Raw genomic sequence first — 26,183 nt, forward strand, 5'->3', positions numbered from 1 at the left:
GCTTGCACGAGGGCAGTGAACAAACACCCCCTTGTTTGTTGAGGTGTGCATGGCCAATGTGTTGTCTGTCAGAACAAGAACATGCTTCCCCTTGAGGTTAGGTGAATAGGCCATCAGGGCTAACCTGATCGCCCATAACTCTAGCCTGTTGATATACCATCAGCATTCCATTGGTGACGAAATGCCGCTCAAATGCAGGTCCCGTATTGAGCGCCCCATCCCTTCAAAGTCGCATACCTGACCACCTGGGCCTTGGGACATGGAGGACAGAAGGGTTTCCCCCATTCTCATGTTTTCTCTGCTTGACCACCAGAATTGGTTGTTGGCCACCAACTTTGATACCTTGAGAATGTCCTTAATGGCATTGAAGTACTGGGACCACTGACCCCGCAACACCCACTGCACAGATTGCACAGCCTGGCCTTGTGTACTAGAAAAATGCAGGAAACCATGAGACCTAAGAGTCGGAGGAAGGACGCCAATGGTAGGCTGTCTTGGCTATGGAAGAGCTTACCCATTTGTCCGACATTGGTGACTCTTTCTTCGGGGGGAAAAGCCTTGCCCACCCGTGTGTCCAGGACTGCCCTGATGAACTGGAGCTTCTGTGTTTGTATGATGTGGGACTTCTGGAAGTTTAGGGAGGAGCCCAACCTGTGAAGCAGTGAGCAGGATTCCTCGAGCTGTGTCAATACCTGCTTCAGCGACTTCCCTCAGATAAGCCAGTAGTCCAGATATGGGAATACACGAACACCGGATCTCCTGAGGTGCACCGCATCACTGCCATTAGTTTGGTAAAAACAGTGGGCATGAAGGTTAAATCAAAGGGAAGCACCTTGAATTAATAATGAGTGTCCCTGATGACGAACTGCAGGAAACCCCTGTGCATCTGATGAATTGGCACATGAAAAAATGCGTCCTGTAGGTCCAGCGACACCGACCATTCCTGAAGTTGCTGAGGCTTGAGAATTTCTTTTAGTGGCACCCTCTTTAACTTGTATTTGCTCAGGAACTTGGTCAAGAGCCTGAGGTCTCCTCCTTGCAAACGGAATGTGCCATCTGTAGCCTCTTCCTCTAGAGGAGAAGCCGAAAGATTGTTTAGCAGGTTACTGCATAGTTACGCCCAGCGATTTGGCCGCTAAGTTTGAGTCCGTGAATTTTTCCAGGGACTCATCAGCCTTTGGGCCGAACAGGTGCTCACTGCCAAACTATATCCAATAGCTTAGCTTGGACATTTGGCATGAAAACTGAACTGTGCAGGTAGGCTGACCTCAGCACAATGAATGATCCCATTGCCCTGCCCACAAAGTCTGCAGTGTCCAGGACGGACTGCAGTGCTTGGCAAGCCACCTCTTTTCCATCATCAACTATTTGCATAAACCCATCCCTCATGTCACCATCTGGGATGGGTTTCTGCTGCCTCCGCAATAAGTCTCCACAGCCCGTGGGATTATTTTGCAAAAGCACAGAAGGCACTAGCTGCCTTCAGGGCAATACTACCAGAGGCAAACATTTTCTTAACTAGGGCATCAGTTGTCTTAGATTCCCTATCTGTCTGCAAATTAGAGGTAGACGTGGCCGGTCTGTAGCTCACGGTGGCGGCTTGCACCACCAGGCCTTCTGGTGTTGGAAGGGAAGAAAGAAATGGTAGGCCCCTCCTCGCCGGCTAAGATTCTTTGGTAATCTCTGAATCCACAGCTGGAGTGGAGCAAGGTTTCAACGCAGAGTAGAAATGGGATCTACAATGGCAGCATTAAAGGGTAATGCCCTCTGCGTTTGTGGGGAATATGCTCAACATAGAATAATTCAAAATAACATTGGTTGGAAAACGTGTTTCTGCTGCATGGGAGACCCTTGGTGGGAATTCAGTGTAATTTTCAAGAATTGATGAAAGTAAAATCTAAACACTTTTTTAAAACCGCACGCAAGCAAAATAAGGTGTTGCAGGGCAAACTATGGTTTGATGAACATTGCTTTACTGCCAAGACTAATCTTGTTAAGGCTTCAAAAAATTCAGCCTCTGAAAGATCTTTATTGTGAATGTATTTGCTGTATATAAAAAGAATAACAGCCCTGAAATTAGAATTAGATAACCAGGCATCTATACTGCAGCTAAATGTTCTAATTGCAAATGCTTCTGGGAATTGAATTGATTTGATTTATTTCTTATAAAGTGCTACAAACCCATAGGCCTCAGAGTGCTACACAGAACAAAAATCGTACAAACAGTTTAAATATAATAAATACAAAACAAAATAAGCAAGGGAAAATAAAAAGAGAATAACATTGGCAAATAATTAAATAACACACTAGAATCATGAAGGATTAGAAGATCCATTGGTACACAAAAGAGAAGGTCAAGCTTACAAGTAGTAACAAAGTCAGATAATAAGCTCCAGATTTGTAGAGCCCACAGGCAGGTATTTACACAATTTCATATACATAGGCAAGGTGCCAGCTCCACGTCCTACCACAATACAGTCACTATTCCTTTGGGAGCACCAATTGGCCAAGTCAATTCCATGCAGGAGTTGCAAATCGGAGGAACGCACTACACCTGGCCCCGTTTGTGCACGTAGCCAGGCCAGAACTTTGTTACGGAGTGTGTCTCTAGGTTCGTTCTTCACTGGTTTGGGAACATTAAGGATAACAAAGTTCCAGTTGTCCAACACTAGGGCCTTAATGACTTCACTTTCTGGGGTGGCATGTTAGATTTCCTGAGGCGCACAGTCCTTCGGTCTGTCCTTCTAGGCTTCTGAGCCTCCCAATGTTCAGCCGACAGTGCTGGCACAGGAACAGTCATAGGTTCTAGAAGATCCGGACTGAAACTCTGTGGTGACTTGTACGCTGAAGAAAGGAGGGAGGGTACTATATTGTTTCGAGGGAGGCAACCATCAGCCCTAAGGCCAACATGCGGCACCATCGTTAAGTCAGTGGGTGTTACAACTTCTTTATGAAGAAACTCTGTCTGGGTAGAACAGGTTACTGTAGGCTGCAAGCACATAGGTGGAGTACGATCTGCTTCTGGCTGATCAGTTTGGGAGGAGCATGACGCCTTCTTATTAGGCGACATCATCGAAAATGGACCATTAGCTGCCAGCACATTTTTAGAAAAGAAAAACGCATGATCTTTTTCTACAGAAATATCTAACGTCACAAGCTACGCATCGAAGTCCTGGGAGGTGTTCCAGTTATTCAACTCTGTTATAAGAGATTCTTTCCAGAGGCTCCAATGTTCAGATATTCAGTTTGTGTCAATGCTCTTCAATGAAAAAGAGGGCGATGGTGAAGACAAGGCAGGAGTGAGAATGTCACTACTCCCCCCTGGAGAGGAGGGTGTCAGCATGGAGGAGGCTGGCAAATCCCCATTTATTTCATTTATTGGGGACGGTGCTTTGGAGATCTCATTTAAATTATCTTCTTTACTGGGCATTACTGCTGTCATGGAAATAAGTAGGCCAGGATTGTTTGCCTGCACATTAGTGCTAGTACTAGTACTAGTACTAGCTGCCCTGAGGGCTAGACCATTTTTATTTAAAGTGCCCATAATTACTGGGCTCTTTGAGACACAAGCCAAGCCAGCATCAAGAATTGCACATTGGTGAATGATGGCCCAAATTATCAATTTCGATCGAATTTGATGGAAACTGACACTTCAGACAACAAATGGATGAAGCATGTATCTACATTATATGCGGTACTCAATTGTGCCCAATCTCCAAATCCAGATGATATTGGTTAGAGCAGTGGTATTCAAACTGTGGGTCGCGACCCCCTAGGGGTCCGCGGGTGCATCCCAGGGGGGCCCTGAGAGCTCAGCATGAAAAAAGATTTTTTTTTTTTTTTTTTTTTTAGATTGGAAGAAATGGGCAGGGGTGGCCCACATGGGCGGGCTGAAGCATGAAACTGTCTCAGGCAACAATGAAAAAGTGGCCCACAGTTGTAAATGGATATTCATTCCTTTAGTCACAGACTGGGCCTCATTACTACTATGGCGGACCAGTAACAACGGTGCTGGTAAGCTACCGGCACCGTTGCTACCGTTCCGCCATAGTAAGAGTTGTGCTCGTGGGTGCTTGACAGCCCCCGCCAGGTCTGACCTCAGCTCGTTGGATGCACCAGCACCGTTATTAACGGTGCCGGTGCATCCGAGCTCCCCCTTCCCATTTGAGCCATATGGGGCTCAAATGGGAATGGAGATCTACCGGCACCTTCGAAAGGGCAATTATCATGTCCGCCTAACTCGGCATGACCTAGTAATTGCCCATTCGCGGGTGCCAGACCCGGATGCAACTCCAGTGGCAGCCGTGCCGGTTTTACCGGCACAGCTACCGCCAGAGTAGTTATGAAGCCCACTGTTTCAATAGTACCCAAAGGGGTGCTTTGTGTTAAAATGTAAGTAAATTGTGATATATTCAGCAACAATGGTCAACATTACTAACTGCATAGTGGCCCCTCACCCATTATGGAGGAGCTAAGGAGCCAGCCCAGTGAAACAGTGAGCACTCCCTCAGCTGCTTTATCCAGCTAATGGAGTGCTCCTGGGCTGGCTGAACTGTCAAAGGGAAACACTGTTTCCCTTTGACAGTTCAGTTTAGTTCCCCAGCCGCACATGCTCACTGTGCCATGCAAGTGCTGGGGCGTTTTGCTTCGCCAGCATTGCATAGCTCATTGGAAATGCTGGCTGGGGCACTGCATGTCTGTATGTCCGAGGGGGAGCTCCTGCGCCTCCTCGCACATACGGACAGAGCAGCTGGAGCAGCACCCACACACAGGCCAATGCAGAAGGTACGTTTATGTTCATTGTTTTTATTTAAACATGTGTATGGATGCGTTATGAGTGAGTGTATGGTGATGGATGCTCATGTGAATGATAGAGTGATTGCTGTATGAATGTGCAGCGCCTTGCATATACACATAATCATGTTCATTGTGTTAGGACCCGTGGGGCCCAGGGGACAGGGATGGTATATTTTTACCGGACATCTATCATTCAAAACCCTCTGCCTTGTCCACAAGGCTTTCTGGGGCCTCGGGTCCAAAATACCTTCAGCTATTCCTCCGCAAATACCTCCCCTCTCGAGCTCTTTACTCCTCTACCTCCAACTCCCTCAGGGTCAGTCGTTTATCAAAGAAACGAGCTGGGGGTAGATCTCCGTCTTCGGCTGGGGCCTCCCTCTGGAACAGCGCCCTGCCACTCTAAAACTTGAGGAGAACCATCTTTCTTCCTGCACTTATCAGACCTACCCTGTCTGCTGCCTTAAACGTAGCACTTGCAAATTGCTGGCTGCACTACCACTGTTTGTTGCCTTTATTATTTATTTATTGTTATTTATCTGTTTCTCCTCTGCTTCGCACTTTCCACTTCTCCCCCCTTCCATGCACTTTTCCCCTCACACTTGCGCGTTCTCAATGTCACTGGGCCTAGTAAGATCGCTGTTTTATTCTCCTCTGTTCCCCTCCCTTGCCTTGTCACGCTCTGAAACACTTGTGTACGAGCGCGATAGAAATAAAATATCAATGCCTGCCCCCTGGACTCCCAGCAACAATTGCAAACTGTTTGGCTATTTACCCATTTTTTGTTAAAAGTATGCTCTACAATGCAACATTTTAACCTATTATTTAAAAAAAAATTCACAGGGGGAAACCCCCCCGAACCTCCCCTTAATGCCCCTCCACTTAAAAAAGATTCACCAGCCGCCACTGGCCCTCAGACTGTGTTGGGAACGGGATGGGGGAACCGAGGGACTATGGTGGGAGCACAATGGGCGGGAACCATGGGATAGTGATGGGAGCAGAGTGGGGAGAGCCCTGGGTGTGTGATGGGGTGGGGAGAGACCAGCGACTGGGTAGGAGTGGGATGAGGGAGCCCAGCGACTTTGATGGGAGCAGGTGACGGCGCGCAATATATACTGTCCATTTGGCATTTCTGGGGGGTCCCGACCTGCCCAAATTTTGCTCAGGGGGGCCCTGGCCAAAAAAGTTTGAAGACCACTGGGTTAGAGCAACATATTGCAGTTGTTGCAAGAAGGATACAGCACCCCTTAGCTTTATAATATTAGACATCCAGATAACAGTGCGGAAACAGGTTCTGTACCATAGCCCTGCACCAGACGGTACACCTGCTGATGTATTGAAAACCTTAGATGATTGTTGGGTCCTACCTTTAACTATTAGCTTTAATGTAATGCTATTGATAGGCTAACTGTCAGACACAGGCAGTAATATATCCTATATATGAAAAGATTCAGAGATAATCCAACATCGTAAAGACCCATATCCCTCCTCTACTTAAAATCTCCAGTAGGGCAGTTCTTGGTCAAGAGCAACATTGGCTCGATAGTAATAACATACTGTCTGCTACCCAGCAAGGGTTTTGTGAAAGGCTACGTACTTCTGAGCAAGCACTGAACATTTATTTAATAATCTCTAATTGGATCTTTCTCAAAAAGGAAGCAATCTATGTTGCTTTCATGGACATTCAATCAGCTTTCGATAGTCAATAGGAAAAAGGTATGGTAGATATTAAGCTCAATGGGCTGTCCAACTGACCCAATCAATGTATTGTCTTATTTGCATAAAAATTAACAAAGTTACTCACCGTAGTGACTACCTTACTCCTAGTCCATAGTCCGCTTTCCTCCATACTTTTGGGACAGTCTGTCCTGTGGGACGGGACCGGAGCACTTTTGTAAAAAAGCATCAAATTGAAAAATGTGTCCTTCTCTAGGTCAAGGTCATGGTCTCACCACCTGCCCCTCAGATAATCCTGGGACCTGCACACATACCAGGGGAATAACCACTGGCCTTAACAAGGCTGATAGACTGCTTCGCTTCCTGGAGACAGCTCCCTCACTATGCTGCAGCCCCTCAAAAACACCGGTCCAGCATCTCGGCGTCCCACACTCCACCGGTCCTTCTGGGCTCCTCTTCTTGCAGCCTTCTGGTCCTTGGCATCCTGGCTCCATCCAGCAACTCTAGCTCGCTCAATGATTCTGGCAGAACCACCCTTTTTATACTGCAGGTGAGAGTCAATTGGAGTAAGGTGTGCACAGTTGGGGAAAAGTGCCCGACTCTTAGTGGGACAATTCTAAGGTGTTCGATGGCAAGCCTCACTTTGTATCCCCATGTGGTTTCTATGGGTAATCCTCATTGCTCCCGATTAACTCTTCCTTGTCCCAGTACTTTTTGGAAATGGCAGGCGGAGATGAGGTGTGATTGGAAAGGCTGAGGGACAGTGGGTTGGTGTATAATTGGGAATGGGGGAATACTATGTCCTTGATATGATATAAGGCATTTGTAACGCGCCTATACAGAAGGGATTCTCCTCCCATTCCCCGGTGACCCTCCACTCTGGTGAGCCTCCCTCGCTTGTCCACCCCCATGGTCAGGATCCAAAAGCGATGGCCCTTCCCTGGCCACTTGAATGGAAAATCCCAGAGAGTAGGTGGGAGAATACCGTCAGGTTTCTCACAGTAGAGAAATCCTACCTTAGCATAGGGCAAGTTTGGATTTACTCCATCCTGACTTTTAGGTTAAATAAAACTTTTGAGAACACATTTTAATCTGTTGCTATTTCATGATGCCTCCAGAATGCATACCTATACAATTGTTTTCCTATCCACAAACAGATGAGTGGTCAAGAAAAGAGCCAATTAAACCAGGGGCCTGGGCCAAAATCTAAAGACGTGTCTTTGGGGATAACCGCAAACACGGTCCAATGTCTTGGCCTCAGTGATGCACCAATGTGTGAGCAGCATGTGTTAATGAAGCAGAGACTAGACAATGCGAACAATCCCTCTGGATCCAAGATATATTGGCCTAGGCAGTGGAGGATGAAATATCTCTACAAATAATGCCCTTTATACCGTGTCGAACTGAGCAAGTCAAATTATTATAAAAAAGAATCCACATAGAACCAATGGAGTTTGCAATGAGGGGAAGTTACACGCTGGATGTGGGAAACGTACTCTCTGTTTAGGATTCTCTAGAGTGGCACTAACCATATTAAAACGACATGATTAAAAAAAGATGATAATCTGTTCTGACTCCTTGTGATGTTATTGACATGGATTGCAATATTTCTGCCAACTGAATGTCATGCCAGATCTGCAGGCAGGAATTCATTTTTAAAGTTGTGTTCCTTTATGGGGAACACAGATTATTTAAAGGGTTTCTATAGCATATGTCGACTAGCGAGCAGTGGGAGCGCTGTTTGTTAATAAGAAAATCACGTTTACCAAAAAGGAAAACCCCAATAATTGTTTACAATAAAGATACATACATTTACTTTAGTTTATGGGGTGCTTCCTTATACTTGGGTTATGCCTTTGCAAGGGTGTGGTGCTGTGAATGAACCTCATTTCTAGGTTAGACCCTTCTGTCAATTTTATGCACCACTGTATGGGGAACAAATTCCAAGCATTACTTCGAAGTTGGCTATCGAAGGCACTTACATGAGCTGGAGTCGGTCTCTCCCTGGTCTTCTTTTTCCTCCTGGATGTCTTGCACTGATACAGATCCGCGTCGGACCTCCTCTTTAGACATGGAACTATAACCATGGTCTGACTGGCCACCTTCCAAAACAAAGTATTGTGTGATAAATAAAAATCCATGCAATTAAAAATTTAATGCAAATAAAAAAGGCAAAGGACAGAGCACTTTTCCGTTGCAGCAGGGGTTCATTAGTTACAAAACTCAGACTTGGTTGGATCATATGCACAGGCTGCTGCTGTCACTACTAAAAATAATATTCTACCAGATATTCTTGGAACGTTTTTTAAGTCTGCAAACATAACATTAAATGCACGCCCTCGATATGACAAACTCCTTAAACAATCTGTACCATGCTGCTATCGCTGTTCAATATATCCTACTCAAGTGTGATTGAAACCATTAGTCTCTAAACCCTGTCCTAAACTCTGACAAACTTTACTTTTCTAACCTTTGCACAAGAAAATGTGAGTGGGATTTGAAAAGAGCCCCCACAAAGTTCAGTTTAATAATTTCATTGGATTGCTTCTAGAAACATGATCAGGACCAAAGTAAACTGGGGATCCACGTCACTAATGCAATGAAAGGTTAATCCGCATTTAATTAAGCTGATAATATAAAAGTGAAAGCAGATTGGGAGGGGGGTAAAAGGCAGCAAAAACGACGAACTTAAGATGAGAGATAATGTCATAGACAAACAGTCTTAGTAAGTAGGGGGGTTGACCACTTTCAGATGAAGAAAACTTTAAAGAGAAACATACAAAACGGTTAAAACATGAAAACACGGACATGTTTAAACTGTTGCTATGACATGCAACAGCCACTTTAATAAAGAAAAGCAATTAAGGCACAAAACAAATGTGAACAGAGACATTATTTCCAAATGCTAACTTGTGTCAAGTCGCATTATGTAAAAGGGACCCCATAAAGGAGGTATCCATTAGATAAGCGTATAAGACATGCCCCTCACAGTGAAAGAACGGCTATATTACCATTGCTAGTGCAATAGGCCAGTGTGAGGGGAAAGGCAGCAAGAACCCAACATAATATACATGCACACATCGGGCTGCCAGGGATGCATGCACCTGAAAGTCAAGGAAGCATGATGGCTTACCAAGCTCCGTATTCTGCTTTCTGGTGTATTCTGCTGTGAAGTGCTTGCATGCTAACTTTTATACACCATTGTGCATTAGTAATCCCTCTTCTCGTGCTCATTGTTTATGAGTGCTAGCTCCTCCAATTCATTGTTGAGAAGGGCTGGATATTCTGCCTCATCTCTTCCCTGGAAGTGCCAACTCCTTGCATCTCAATGGTTTTGGAAACCTGACACCTGCAAAGAATTGTTAAAGGGCGCTCTCTCTTCCCCTTTCATTATCTGGGAGTGCAATCCAACATATTCATCTCACTGTCAAGGGTATTAGCTCGTCTGTCTCATTCCACCATTGTTTAGGAGTGCTCATTCCTACAATCAATTTCTTCGGAGTGCAGGCTCCTCCCATTCTGTTCCTAAAAGGAATCACTCTTCCCATACGAGTGCGAGCTCTTTGCTACCCTTTTCTACGAGTGCTAATTCCCGCTGTATTTGTTCTACAGATACTAGATCATAATCTTCAGTGTCTAGGAGGGCTAGTTTCCAATCCTGAGTGCTAGTTCCACCCACCTATTCTCTAGGTATGCTAGCCCCTCCCCTTCGTTGAAGAGGAGTGTAAATCTCTTCCATATATCACTTGTGTTGGCTCCTACCTTCATAGATTGTAAAGACGTGCTACCTACCTCCATTTCATCCACTGTCAAGAGAAGCTACATTATCTCCTCCATTGTTCAGCACTAATGATCTTAGGTTCAGTTGCTGCAGGCAGGGGTGTTGCTAGGTCTGGAAAAGATCCAGAGTTATGCTAATTTTGGGACTCTCGGGACTTGGGGGGCTAGCTAGCCTTTTTGGCTATAACCCCTGAGCTTCTATACGGTGCTACAACCAAAATACCTGGGTCTATACCCCCCTCAGGCCTCCACCCCCAGTCCACCTAGCAACGCCTCTGGCTGCAGGTAATGTCTCATTTTGCTATCCCTACTCCCCTTCAGTATAACCTGTCGTTTCACATGTTTCACCCCTCCACACTTAAAGGACACATTATAAGGAAAGAAATGCAGCAGAGGATGGTTAGAAGGGTTGCCCTCAAAATATGTTTTCCAAAATAAAAAATAAAAATGTGGGAAAGCTTAATACTAGTAAAACCGATTGCTGCAATGATATTTCCTGCTGGCTAGGACCCAAGCAACTACCTACATTAATCAAAGGACTTGGGTATAATACGTTGCTCTGCGACTCAAAGTTTATAGATAGTCAAATTGCATGCCGCTCCTTATGGGTACCTTAAGGTATTCCGAATCCTTAGAAGTGATAAGTTTATGGTAATGTGCCCAAATGGTGCACCAGGCAATGAATAAGCAGAGTTTGAAACTGAAATGCAGGTGGACAGTTTATTGTTCCTAAAATGCCCATTGCCTAAATGCCTATATACAACACGTGTTTGGGCCTTACTTGGGCCTTTTTCAACCTGGGCTATCTTGTTCTATTAGTAGCCTCTGATGGCCTGGGAGCGCGATTACTCCAATGTGAATTAATGGGATAGTTCCCGTGACCCTTCTTGTTAGGGAAGGATCTACTCCTACAAGTGCGTTCCGCGTGTGATTTTAAGAAAAATTGGCGTTTAGCCAATGGGCATTTAGGAACAATAACATTTCCAGCTGTATTTAAGCTTCAAATCTCGACTTATTCATTGAAACGCTTCATTGTCAGATATTTTTTGGAGTGCCTGGTGCACCATTTGGGCACATCACTAGAAACACCACCTACAAAACACTTCAATTTGTTGATATATGATATGATAGTATATTCATATAGCGCCTATACACAATGTATTTCAAAGCGCTTCAAGGCAAGGGAGGGATCAAGGGAAAATACAATGACATTCTTACAGGCCATGAACAGTAAGGATGTGAAATTAACTATCGTACTCGGCCGGAGGACATTTCAGATAGTTCAAGAGCTAAAACATAGATAAGGAAGGGAGGGTGAGAGTGGGAAGGAAATTGAAACAGACAGGTGACTACCGTACTAGGTCCGACGACATTTCTGGTAGAACCGGAGAAAAACAAAGGTGAGGGAGAGGGGTGCAGAAAGGGAGGGAAGGAACAAAACATGCGACTATTGTACTAGGCCTGACAACATTTCAGATAGTGCTGGAGTGGCGGGTGGAAGGGCAGCGAGGGGATGGTAGAGGGGACAGACTAGGTTGCTATCATTCTAGGTCCAGGGACAATTCTGATAGAATAAGTGCATAGAAGAAAGTGAGGGGAGGAGATAGGAAAAGGGAGAAGGGAGGGGAGGAGTAAGCAGTCAAAAAGAGTGGAGAACCAATAGGGGAGATCGAATACAATTGCAGAAGTCAGTAGTAACACATAATGTTGCAGGCCAGGATACAAGATGAAGATGGGAATATCATGATTCAGGGCCACCATGAGTAGAAGATGCAAAGAGTTGAGAAAGGGTGACGCACCGTGAATCAATGAAGTCCATAAAAGTCAAATCCAGCATTGGCCACAAGACGGTGATGGTGAAACCAGAATGTATCAGGACAGACTCTTTCAGAAGTAGGCTGGAAAAGGGGGCCGGAGGGGAGGAGGAGCAGGGTAGAAGAAGCAAGCAAAACAGGCAACACGTGTTGAATGAATAGAGAATTGTGTATAATATTACTGTATGATATTGCTGTGGAGCAACAGTAATGAAAGTAATGTATACCAAGAAAGCCTCTTTTTACTGAAATCAGTACTAGACAAACACCATGCATAACCAATATATGTACTAGAACTCAATGTACAGAAATGTACTAGATATGTTACACTTATAATTGGGTTACTTGAATACAATGTTGTGCTTTGAGAAAGCCTGGATAAAGGCAAACAAATTGCACGTGCCTCCAAATGGAGTTTGTTGGCACTACGTATGATCAAAAATGTATCTGGTATTAAAGCAATAATCAAAATATAACTTAAGATTCAAACAAATTTATTTTCTTTGACCTATGGAAGCCTAGGCGCATGTTCCAAATTTAACATACCCATACACTGCAACTTTTCTTTTAACAAAACCCTTAAAGCCTCATTCTCACGACTGCGCAACCCCACCAGACCCGACAACTCTAGCTAGGGGGTAACCAATGGAAGCTGGGGATAGTGGTCTGGCATGAACGGTACTCTTTGTGCAGCCTCTGATGCTACAGTGACCCTAGAACTAAGCCTCTCTGCACTATGAAGTATCCCCTCACTCCTGGCCCGGAGCAACCCGGTACATTCAAGGCAGGCAGCCATCCAGCAGTCAAACCATTTTGTGAAGATAGACGCGCTCATGGAAAATCAACTGCTTGACATTGCTGAGGATGACATCCAAGGCACCAAAACCTCAGAGGTGTAGCAATGTCTTGTCTTTTATGGGCACTCAGGACAAACACAAGCGGACACAGCAAGTGAGAACTGTGCAAGTTAATTTCACCCAACAACAAGCACCTCCAGAACCAAATACACCAGCTCCTCACAGACATTAAGAAGGAGATTCAGGGGAGCATCTCTGAACTCACTCAGAAGGTGTGCATTTTAGATAAGCAAGTTCTTGCGGTTTAGAAGCGCATTGGGGAAGCTGCATTCTGGGACCAAAATCAAAAGCTCTGAGAACTCTGACAAAGTGAACTTTCTAGAAATGCAATCCGACCTACAATGCAAGCAGGAAGACCAAGAAAACAGGGCTTGCCGAAACAATATTTGCATTAGGGGCATAACCAGGCAGGTCCCAATTTGAAGCGCCAATCACGTGTAGAAGATCTTTTTCAAGCTATCCTCCAGCTCCCTAACACCACCTCGCTAGAGCTGGACAGGATCCACCAACTTCCTCTTGCCAAAAAATGCTTGAAGAGAATGGTTCTCTGACGTTATCACTCAGGTCCATTTCTTCACCATCAAAGAATGAATCAATAAATCTGCAATACTTAAAGTACATTTTTAGTTCATAGGTGGGTCCCGCTACTGCTTTCAAGGCATCTCTACATTTACACTGTCAAGGTCCGAAAGCTCAAACCAGACACAGAGTGGCTCTGAGCTAAACCAATCAGTTACAGATGGGGCTTCCCATGCACTCCAAGATTTACATGGTATTATTGGTGTTGGCCGGTCACATCTCTCCAAGACATTTCTTCGCAGCTCAACCTAGATGAGACTTCTGACTCGACAGACCTTACCGGTACAGGCCCCTCAGCTTTATCGCATCCTCCTGGCTCTGCTATATGGTCCAGAGTGGACCAGAGAGATGGCAGCAGGATAAGAAGCAAACTCGGCCCTTTTAACTCTTCGATTGCTGACACAGCTCTTAATGACGTCCTTTAACTGATCTTCGCTGTCACCATCCTCTTAGCAGCCTGGTGAGCTACATCCCCCACAAGCATGCTGGCATCTCTCAGGACAATCAACTGCTCCTGTTTTCCCCAACTTCAAGTACAGCACCTCTGGTTTATTGATTTTGTCCAGCCACTCCGTGACCACTCTTGTAGCCGATCATTCCAGGCCCACTGCAAGAGTCGAGGGTGGATTATCAAGACCTCTCATGCAAGGCAATGAGGGGCGACGCTGGGCCCTGGCACATAGAGCCCTCGAGCAAATACTGTCATTGGTGCTACCCCTGTATCAGGGCAAGAGGCTTTCTCAGCACCAGAAGGGGAACTTTTCATGACCATAGTTAATATGTATTTTGATTATAAACCATTACAAGTTTTGTGTTCTAGAAAACTGATGACCACTCTGAAAAAGCTAGATGCATCACAGGAACAACCGCTCCTCACTGGGAGAAACAGCCCCTTTAAGAGCACAGGCCTAGTGAAGGACCCAGGAGTGGGGTACATTGCATGGCGAGGTGAACTATTTGGTCACCCAACCATCTCAAAGAACTTGAATCTCCTATTGCCCCCATTGACAAATGCATCACAGACTCCTTATGGTGCTCCAACAATCAAAAGGCACTCCTTGATCAAATATCTATGCTACAAACTAAAATCAACTTTAAAAAATGTAGCTTACTCGCTGACCCAGAATCCAAACCAGCTACGTACAATATCACTTCCCCGGAACTCTCACTTAAACCATTTCGTTTCTCACCTTTGTCCACTTGGGAAGTGGAAAACATTATTAGGAAGCTCACCCCACAACTGTCAAGGCAATTTATGCCCGCACCAGTCATTAAAGAGGCCGCGCATGACCATGCTCCTTTCATTACCACTCTCATTAATGCCTCCTTCAAAACAGGAATTGTGCCTGATAACCTTAAAGATGCTTGGGTCATCCCCCTAATCAAAAAAAACACTCTTGACCCTAGTAACCCATCCACTATAGACCTATTACAACGGTGCCCTTTCTACAAATAATTCTGGACCGTGCAGCCTATCTGAAAATACAGGATTACCTAGAACCTAACAATCTCCTGGGCCTTAGGCAATCAGGCTTCCGCCCCAGACACGATACGAAAACAGCCAGATTGACCCCATCACACAAATCAAAGAAATAAAAGACAAGGGTCAATTAGCCCTCCTACTTCTGCTTGATCTATCGGCAGCTTTTGACTTGGTCAACCACCAAACTCTCTGCCACCACCTAAAGACAGCTGCCCACTTCTCAGACGAAGCTACATCTTGGATCAAATCCTTCCTTGGAAATAGAAGCATGAGGGCTTTCTCACCATCTGCTTCCGCTGAACACTCACCAGTCCTCTGTGTGGTCCCGCAACGGTTGTGTGTCTCCCCTACTCTTTATAATGTGTTCACGAAGCCTCTCTTCGACATTCTTGATTATCTGGGTGTTACGTATACAAACTACGCGGACGACACCCAGATACTCATCCCTATCACTGGTGACCACGCAATTGACACAAAAGCCCTGAATGAAGTCTACTCAGTCATCCAAATCTGGATGGCGCATCAAGGACTCTGTCTAAATGATGAGAAAACCGAGTTACTAATCCTCGGCTCTCACATTAGATTTAATAAACTGGACTCTGCCTTCAAATCCTTCACCATCGATGGCAACACTATCAATGTTTCCAATAATACCAAAACGTTAGGCATCTACCTTGATGCCACACTATCGCTCACCAGACAAACTAACACTGTTGTTGCAGCATCAGCATACACATGCAAACTAATTATTGCATGCAGGCCCTTCCTTACGGCATCTCCCTGTATTACCCTAGCTAGAACCCTAGGTATGGCCAAAATTGATTACTGCAATGCCCTCTACCTAGGTACTAGTCAAAGAAATATCAGCAAGCTCCAAGTAACACAGAATAATGCTATTAGGACCGCCCTCAACATTCTGAGGCAACTTCACATATCTGCAACAAGACGAAACCTTCAGTGGCTGTCTGTTGAGCACAATCTCCCTTAAAACCATGGCACTGACACACAAAACCCGGGCGAACCTCGCCCCAGTATATCTTACCAACCGGCTCTCTGCCCACACATCCCGAAGACCCCTTAGATCTGCTCAAGCGCACAACCTATCCATTCCTAGATTTAAGCTCCAAAAAGCTGGAGGATCTAGTTTCCCTGTATTAGCGGCCAAGTTAAGGAACACTCTACCCTCCTCCCTCAGATCCGAACCCTCCTTCCAACTATTTAAGAGCAAAACCAAACGTTGGCTTCAGGTGTTGGACCATGATGGGCAGCACTCATAAGCTTAGCTACTTCTTGACCCGGTGATCTGGAGGGCCCTCCATTCCACCCTGCCCCTACTATTACCTTTCCCTGTAATGCGTATTTTACCTTGTTCCTCCTATGTAACTAGCACTGTTACATTCACTTGCTCTTACCTATGTAATGTACCTGCCTGTACTATTCTGTGTACCTGATGAATATTCCTCTGTATTCTTTGTTAACCTGTGCTTCAGCTCAATACTGTGCATTTGTTTTCTCATTATTATGTAACCTAGGTACAAAGATTTTTTGCCCATGTAATGCTATTTATATCTGTAAGACATGCACCCAGATGCCCCAGGGCTAGGAGCGCAATACAAATAAAATAAATACAAATACATATTACGCTCTCTATATGCCCACAACCAAAAACAACACACTTTTGGAAGACTTCCTCACTTCATTAATCCCATTTGCCAAAGGGAATTTAATAATCCTGGGTGATTTTAGTATGGTCTCAGACCAGACGATGGATAAGACCCCCTCCCTCATCCCACAGACTCCTCTCATGCCCTGTGACTAGTTAAAGCTTTGAGAAGACTAGACCTAATTGAAGCCTGGCAGTTTAGCAACCCCAGCATACGCGACTACTCGGATTACTCAGTCCATAAATGCTATGCAAGGATGAACTTAATCTTATTATCCAGTAAACTGATCGTGTACGCCTCAGAAGTCAAGATTGAACCCAGTGGCCCCTCTGATCATGCACCAGTAAGGGCAACAGTGAGAGTCGCAAGGATCAAAGCTCCAATTATAAGAAATGGAGGCCATACGACCTGCCCTCCTTGATCCTATTTTACTGACGGTGCTCTCAAGTCATAAGACCTTATTTTCAGAAACAATTACGCCAGATACAGACCCCAGAGTTCTCTGGGATGGATTCAATCAGAAATCAGTCGTGAATTGATTAGCAGCCCTGCTTTATACTTTAAAAATAGGCAGCAACTCCGAACTCAACTTTATACTGAATTACAACAGAAAGAACAGCAGCACAAAGAGATTAAGTCCCCTAAAAAACATTAAACGTAGGGAACTAAAGATAGCAAAGAGAAAACTAGAATCCCATTTCCCAGACAGCACTTTGCAGGCTCTGCTGAAAGTTGGACAATTCTATTACATCTGGGGCAACAACGATAACTTGCCTATTTGCATGCAAAATCAAAGTGGCCAAATCACAAAGAATTTTGTTTAAAGATGATGAGGTCTCCATAAATGTTAAGGAAGATGAGAAAATGAGGTTATTATCCAACTATTACACAGCTTTACTGAAGGTGGAACCTATAGCTCCAGATTTGGCTAATATTTACTTAAACTCTGTAAATGTCCCCAAATTAAGCTAGCAAGAGATGAAAGACCTGGAAAGTCCTATCTCAATTGTGAAGATGGGTCTTGCCATGGCAGGCCTTAAAAATAATATATCTTTGTTCCAGATGGCTTCAACCCCCTCTTTTATAATACATTCAATACAATTTTGCTGGAACCCCTAGTTCCAATATTCAACTCATTTGGGTCTTCCCTCAAGGCTTTTCCAACAATGGCACTTCCCTGTTTCTAAAACCCTACAAAGAACCGTCCGACTGTGAATCCTATGGGGCTATAAGGCTGCCAAACACAGATTCTAAAATGTATTAAAGGCTTCAATAGGTTAGGCTGGGCTTTCCCCACCAGGACCATGATGCCTTTGAATTTGCCCATAAACATTTATCATTTATCTTAGCCAATGTTTTGCCCCATCCACCAAAACACGTATGAATAGCCCCATCTCCTCGTTTATTTACATTACTAGAGGGACTTGCCATGGGCTCTCCATTCCCCCTCCTAATCGGCATGTCAGTGGAGCCCTTTGCGCAAAGAACATGAAACGCAGGTGTAGGGGGCTTCCATGGAAAGAACATTTACCACAAGATCTCATTACAGGCTGATAACGTTCTCCTTAGCCTCACAAATTTGGAGCAATCTTTCTACCAGCACTCATGGTTGAACTGAGACAATATGAAGAAACCTCTTGCTTCAAAATTGAATTTTGCAAAATCCAACAGGCTCTCCATCCAGGTATCACAAACTACAATGTGATTCATTGAGAAGCATTTCCAATTTAAATGTTCCAAGACATCTTAGAGTTAACTTGGGATCCACATTACCCACTCTGCGTCAGACCTGTTCAAATCGAACATTAAACTCCAGCTTGACGAATTTGTCTCAGACCTTAAAAGATGTGCCAAGACAGAAATGTCCTGGCTTGCCGGGTCTCGGTAATAAAAATGATACTGATCCCTACCTTTCTGTACCTTTGTCAGGCCCTTCTGATTCCATACCCCTCAAGATCAATACACTCACTTCAGCAGAGTATAATGAAGTTCATCTGGGCACATAAACATTCTAGAATTTGCATTAAGATAATTACTAAAAGAGTACACACAAGGGGACTGGAAATCCCAGGCATTAAGCATTATGTTTAGGCCTCGCTAATATTGGCAATTTTTCACTGGGCCAACTGGGATCTCAAACCACGATAGGCTGAACTAGAACAGGATGCCTTGAGGATCCCATTGGAGACCTTACTTTTACTCAGCCCAGCTGCTAGAGACACCCATGTAGGTAGCCCTGCAATACTGGGGCAGTGCTAACAAACTATGGACCGATCAACCCGGCCTAGAACCATTCTGCCCGATGCTCGAAAACCTAGACTTTTCCCCAGGTCACCACATCCCTCTTATCGCATGGAAGATAGGGGGACCTAAACATTTATAACAGATTTATAAACTAAACATCCCCTTAAACTTTATTAGCTGAAAAAACATTCAAGGTTTCAGAGGGAGAAAGATTTTGTTACATCCAAATGCGGCACTAGGCATCCCATACCTAGGGCAGCAGGCTGCCGTTAACCCTCTCCCCTGGAGCTATCTCTTCAAGCAGGGATACAAACTGACCAAATCTCCTATTTATACAAATTGCTAGACAAACTGAACCCAGCGGTCATGCAACACTGTGACTAAATGGGAGGAAGACCTAGGTTCACACATCATCCCCGAATAATAGACTAACATATGGAACAGGGTTCACAAGTCGTCTTGCTGCATAACCAATAGATAAGGGGCACACAAACTGTGCTTCAAGTGTACCGCCCCCAAACTGTCTTCATCAAATCCAGCCATCATACTCCCTTCTGTGCTGGTGGGAATGTGGGGAGATGGGCATCTTGATCCATACATGGTGGCAATGTCCCAAAGCTAGCATGTTTTGGAAGGGGATCCTCTCCAGAATTAAGGACATTACTGGCATGAACTTACCGCTGGACCCTTTGCTGGTCCTGTTGGGCGACAAAGCAGTGGGGGCCTATCCTGTTGAAGGTCCCACTGTGGAACTACATTCTCACCTCCTAACCGCAGCATGGCTGACCCTCGCCATAGGGCCCTGTCTGGAACATGTGGTGCGTCAAAGTGTGGGAAAACATGGCATTAGAGAAAATCACAGCCCTCACTCTAAACTGCTCTCCTTCGCCTGTTATCTCACTCTACAGGGACAAGCCCCAATTGGTGTTTAAGCCTACCCTCTACAGGCATTTTTCCTTTTTATAATTTGGAGATCACACTTAAGTGCTTGGGGACTTGGGTTCAGGGGGAGTAGTGACACCTCACCTTTGCACTCAGGACTTTCTGTTACACCCTGGGGTGGTCTCAATTTTTGGAGGGAGGCGAGGGGGGTGAGATAGGGAAAATAGGGGGGATTAGAAAAATTGACAATTCTAGCTTTTGGCTGGTGTTATGATTTTTACTTGCTAAGAAGTTCTACTTTATATAACCGTTTAAAATTGGTTTTGCAATAAAATGCTGGAGATAACACCTTTCATGCTAGGTACTGCCAGCTCAGCATGCACCCAAACCAGGAAATGCTCACAGAACATAGAACATGCTGGGACATGTATATGTTGTTCATTTAGATTCGAGCTGAAGCATCTATTCACATTCATGACATTCTGGATAAGCATTGACATGCGACAAGTGCTACACGTATACATGTATACAAACAATGCAGCACACAGACAAACCTGTGCTAGATCTATCGTCAGAATCTACTTTGGTTAAACCAGTTTTGAAGGGCGTCTGCTCCGTAGTGTTAATGTCATTGGAACTATCCATGCTTCCATGACTGAGGGCATCCAGGTCGCTGCCATCTGCTTAAGAACAAAGCATAAGAGCAGGTTACCACTAAAAATGCCACTGCATAGAATGGGTATTATTTACAAACAATGCTACTCGGTCCCTCAGCTGCTTGCATTTACTCTTTCTTATGTGCTTGTCCTTAACATATGCATCATACAATCATTTAGCAACTAATTTGTGAGCATGCAATTCAAAAGCGAAACATCAATAAATAAGTTGAAAGCTGACAACAAATTTTGTGAATCAGGCATTCAAAGGACAACCAATGAAAAGAAAACAAACTACTTTGTCTCAGCTGATGAACATGCTCACACAACAGCAATGGTGGTAAATTGCACGCCCAGTGATGTAATTATGTGCTAGAATCAAATACGTCGTTCATAGTGGATGATCATGATTTTCAGAAATGATGCTGCCTGCCACCTTCTGATCTGTTCTGTCCACAAGGAAATGGCACCTAAAAAAATTGTCCGATCTCCATGCTTGAAAAATCTGTATTTACTCAAACAACTGTGCTACGCAAGTGATGAAATTGGTGGGATACTTTCTAAGGAAAAACGCATTCGATTATATATGTGCATGAGTAGAAAGATTAAACAGAATGAATGCAATGTAAAATGGGAGCATCGGTATATCTGCTGGACAGGGAACACTGTGTTCAAAGGTAAAAACTAGTGAAGACTTCAGTGGCTTGAGAAGAGGTAGGATGAGACTGTGAAGGGGCGTTAATGTCCTGGGAGGCATAAGAAGGAATAATGTCAAATTGGGAGCATGGGAAGTCTGAGTAAAGTCATTATGTAGAGTTTAAGAAGGAGGACGAGGAAATCGGAAACGTTCTTTGTACTTTGCTCATACTATTATAGTCCGATGCCTAGGTTGCACTGAGTACTAAGGAGATGCCTAGGTTGCACTGAGGAGACTGCGAAGATCTCAGGTATACTGGAATACTGTTCTTTGTCCAAAAAATGAATTATTCTTTGGTATAGTATATTTATAGCTGTCCATGTATCACCCAGGCTCGGACTGGGCAATAAGCCCATGGCCAAACCAAAAACACAAAATGCTGGTGCAGACCAGTTTGTTGGTCTAAGTGGGCCACTTCTTTGGCCAATGTGGGCCATTTTGATGAGTTACTTCACTATGCAGCTAACAGTTTTGACCAGTGTTGCTGAATAAATATTCTTTAGGATGCACAATTTGCATCACATTTTATCAAAAATACTCCGCCTTGGGTACTTTTTCATTAGTGCCCGAGACAATTTTATGGCTCAGTCCGCTCCTGTTTTGGACAATCTTCATAAGGGGGTGTGTCAATTAGCACTCCTGCTTGGGGAGAAGGATCCATGAGCAGGGATTTTAAAGCCACCTCGTGGATGTTTCTTTATAGGTTGGCGGCGTGCGGTCTTCAGGATTCCTGAGAAAACGTGCCTTCCGTCTGACCAGACCAGGTATGTTTGATTGCAAGAACCTGGTTTTTCTCCCGAATCATGGAGGTAGTACTCAAGGATTTAGCCTCTGCCGTTCTGAAAATGCATGAGGAGGTAGCCACTTTGCATCAAGAAAATGCAGTTCTTTATCAATCTATGACAATATTGCAAGGAACGGTAGAACAATTGGTAAAAAAAATACTACTCCAACAAGCCAAACCTGGGGTACGGGGTCTTCCCCTAAAACTAGTACTGGAGCATCCCAACCTATACTAACCCCTTTTACATTACCAAGTCCTGGTACTTACCAAGAGATACCTCTGCCAGTCCCCCCACCCCCGATGCCTGCAAAGTATGGAAATGATCCCAAAGAGTTTAAATCCTTCATGACTCAGTGTCAAATTAATGTTTTGAATAAACCCCAACTCTTTACATCAAACCAGGCAAAAGTCTCTTTTGTGTTGTTTAATTTAGATAAAACTGCACTGGCTTGGGCTACCCCTTACGTTGACGGTAATGGCCCCTTTTTCGGAACATGTTCGATAGACAATATGCCGTCCAATCTTGACAAAATGAACTACTGGCTATCCAGAGAGGAAACAGTGACCTTTTATCCTATGGAGCTCATTTCAGGCTTTTGGTGACCCAGATAAATTGGCCAGAAGATGCCCAAATTAGTATTTTTTGTAAAGGCCTAAAAGAAGAGTTAAAGGATGCCCTAAGTCAAATAGTAGCGCCCCCCCCCCATAATGTAGCTGACCTCATTTCCTTAATTATATGTATAGATCAAATGAATAGTGATAGAAGGGGTGAGAAGAAGAGGTGGGAATTCCAAAAGACGGTCTCCCATTGGGAAAAGGAAGTCCTACCGTCAAATGATGCTGAAACAATGCAATTGGGAAGTGTTAGGGGACCTGTGTCACTAGAAGAACAAGAGAGAAGAACAACATTGAATTTATGCTATTATTGCATAAAGACAGGCCATTACGTAAGAGGGTGCCCAAAGCGTCCTTCCCTAACGGTACACTCTTTGGCTCGCCCTTAAAGGAAAATCTGCGGCCGAGTCCATTCATTACGGGTTTCCCTATCAATCTTTGTCCCATCTTGCCCAGCCAGTCTACTCAGTAGTGGACCTATTATGGAATACTCATAAAAGGGAAAGGGTCATTGCCTTAGTGGATTGTGGAGTCACAGGAAATGTCATTGATATATCATTCTCCCCAAAAAACACATCCAGACAGAATCTATTATGTTGGTTGATGGTTCCCCTTTAATCTCTGGACCCATTTCCCTCCAAGCCCCCTCCCTTCTCATGATTTCTGCAATTAATCATAAGGAATATTTATCATTTCATGCCATAGCTGCAACTCATTTCCAGGTAACTCTGGGAATCCTGTGGTTGAAACATCACAATCCCCTGATTGATTGAAGAGAACAACGGCCCACTTTACAAGCTGAGCATTGTCCTTACACTCCTGTTCCCAGACACTACCACCCCTTATTCTAGCTGATCTAGCACCTCAAAACAAAGACACGCGTCAGGCATGGGGAAAGGAATTAGGCAAAGATGTGTCTATAAAGAAGTGGGATGCTTTCATGAAAATTGACACGCAATCAAAAATGGATTTAGGCCTACGATATGTACGGCAGAGGATTCTGTGTCGATTATACTGGACCCCAGCGAGGATGGCTAATTTAGGCTTGTTGGATAACAACAAATATTGGGGGTGTGGTTGCAATGGAGGTACCTTATTGTACATGTTGTGGACATGTCCAAGGGTGATTGACGTTTGGAATGATGTTCTGAGTATGTTGGATTTAATACTGGGGGATACACTACCAAGAACGCCTTTTTCGACAATACTCCTGTCAAATAAGGAGAGAGGTGTGGTAGCTCGGGAATGCACTGAATGGATTAATAGAGTGCTTGTGGTGGCGGCAAGGCATATTTTAAGGGTTTGGAAGACGAGGAAAAAAAGAGAAGTGGAAGGATGGCTGTTGGATTTGCGAACACTGTCTGGTTATGAGAAAGTTATTTCTAAAAAAACAGAAGGGTGAGGATTATTACTCTGAGATTGCGGGATCATTTGATGAACTGTATGGTTAATGTAGGTATTATTGAGCGATTAGATGGATGTGACACAATAGGAGAGTGGTTTGTTGAGATGCGCTGTTATTTGTTGTCTTTTTGTGTGGGTTTGTCTGTGATGTCTTGTCTGGTCTTGTTACATGTGATGGATAGTTACAATAGGCTAGAGGACTTGTACAGTAGATTAATATAAGTATTACAATTGTTATTTATATCATAATTAGACTGTTAGATGTTGTACAGATGGTATATGCTGAATGTTCGCCTCTGAGGTAATGAAAATGTACATACTGTTTTATGATTGACATGTTTCTTTCTTTAAAAAGATAAAGTATTTAAAAAAAAAATAAAAAAAAAAAACACGTGACCACACCTGTCCACCTCAACAGGCCTTTGTTACCCATCTTAATCTTCCCTCAGAATACACAGATGTATTCGACCCAAAAGAAGTCGAGAAACTCCCTCCCCATCAATAATATGATTGTACCATAGAACCGCTTCCAGATACCGAGATCCCACATGGACGCACTTACTCTCTCTCTGAAAAGGGAAACATTATCCTGAAACAATACATTGATGATAACCTCAAGAAAGGCTTCATCTGGCATTCCACTTCCCCAGCAGGAGCCCCAATATTTTTAATTCCCAAGAAAGATGAAACAGGACTCAGGCCATCTGTGGACTACTGCCAACTGAATTCCATTACAATTAAGAACTGCTACCCCTTAGCCCTCATACAGGTATTGCTGGATCAGGTTCGGGACAGCAAGATATACACAAAATGTCATCTCAAAGGGGCGTATAATTTCGTCAGGATAGCAGAGGGCGAGGAATGGAAAACTGCTTTCTGAAACTGTTATGGACACTTAGTATACTTGGTCATGCCTTTTAGGCTCTGTAATGCTCCTCCAGTATTCCAATACTTCCTCAACAACACTTTTCATGGCATATTAGATGTATACGTTGTACTTTATTTGGATGGCATTCTCAGATTTTCTCCATCTTATAGAGTCCATGTTTTCCATGTTGACGAAGTCTTCCAATGATTGAGAAAATTCCAACTATATGCCAAGATATCTAAATGCGAGTTTCAACAATCTAGTATAACCTATTTAGGATATGTCCTAATGACTGGAGGAATCGAGATAGAGCCTTGAAAGACTTCCGCCATCACTGAATGGCCCTCCACTATTACGGTAAAATAACTATTTTTATCGCTGATTTATGGCAGAGTATTCTCAGGTTTTGCTACCTCTCACCAGATTACTAAAAAAGGAAATGCCGTTTCTATGGACTCCAGAAACCAAAAAGGCATTTCTCACGCTAAAGAGTGAATTCACGTCTGCAACTATACTATGCTTGTCGGACTCTGAACTACCTTATTTTCTAGAAACTGACCCCTCCAAATATACTCAAGAAGCCATTTTATTACAGAAGGAAAAAGCTTCTCAACTTGTAGATCCTAGTGCCTACTACTCATGTACGTGGTTTCCAGCTGAGAAAAACTACAGCTTTTAAAAAAAAAGAATCGTTAGTCATAAAATAATCCTTTGTGAACTTGAGGCATCTTCTGGAGGGAGCACGTCATACCAGCACAGTATATCGAGATCATAGGAATTTGGCGCCGTTTTGAAAAACCGCTCAATCCACCAGCCAGAGGCAAAATAGATGGATCTGCTTTTTTGCAAGGTTTGACTTCATCGTCACGTTTAAGCCAGGAAACTAAAACATGAAAGCAGACGCCTTATCAAAAGCATATTAAAGCTTGGTAGAAGAGCTAAAGGAGATTCCTTTCATATCTCCAGATAAGATCCTGGTAGTAACTTATTCTGCTCGTCTCCTGTACGAATACATCTTAAGGCAGACCTACACATCCTCTATGAAAAACAGTCTTCTCCAAAAAGATGTAGAAAACACTATAGTATAAGGGTTACTGCTTCACAAACAACGCATTTGGCTACCCACAAGAGGTAGCAAACACACACTCCTGTATTGGTGTCATGATCTTCCATTTCGGAATTCAAAAAACCCTAGAGAAGGTCAAGAGTTTTGCCTGGTGAGAAACTATAAGAAAAGACACCACAGATTATGTCCAAGGTAGTGGAGTCTGTGCTCAGGCTAAAACCATCAGAAGAAAACCCATGTGTATGCTCCATCCCTAACCTCTTCCCGGACAACCATGGCAAACTTGCACAATGTATTTTATCACAGACCTTCCCAATGA

The 26,183-nt window shown here is 44.0% G+C and overlaps 1 protein-coding gene across 8 annotated transcripts in view; it reads right to left on the bottom strand.

Moving 5' to 3' along the window:
* The window catches only part of DENND4A (DENN domain containing 4A), a 2,028,245-nt gene that overhangs the window by 596,692 nt on the left and 1,405,370 nt on the right, over positions 1-26,183 (bottom strand). For 4 of the 8 annotated variants that reach the window (XM_069624248.1, XM_069624250.1, XM_069624253.1 and 1 more), the window contains 2 exons: positions 20,329-20,457; positions 8,454-8,573 (listed from right to left, as the gene is read on the bottom strand). In XM_069624248.1, the coding sequence (XP_069480349.1) occupies positions 8,454-8,573; positions 20,329-20,457 (249 nt within the window). The remainder of the gene's footprint in view (positions 1-8,453; positions 8,574-20,328; positions 20,458-26,183) is intronic. The other 4 variants (XM_069624251.1, XM_069624249.1, XM_069624254.1 and 1 more) reach the window with 2 other exon arrangements.

This window comes from Ambystoma mexicanum, chromosome 11 (genome assembly GCF_040938575.1).
Source record: "Ambystoma mexicanum isolate Mex_15411 chromosome 11, UKY_AmexF1_1, whole genome shotgun sequence".
Classification (NCBI taxonomy): Eukaryota; Metazoa; Chordata; class Amphibia; order Caudata; family Ambystomatidae; genus Ambystoma; species Ambystoma mexicanum.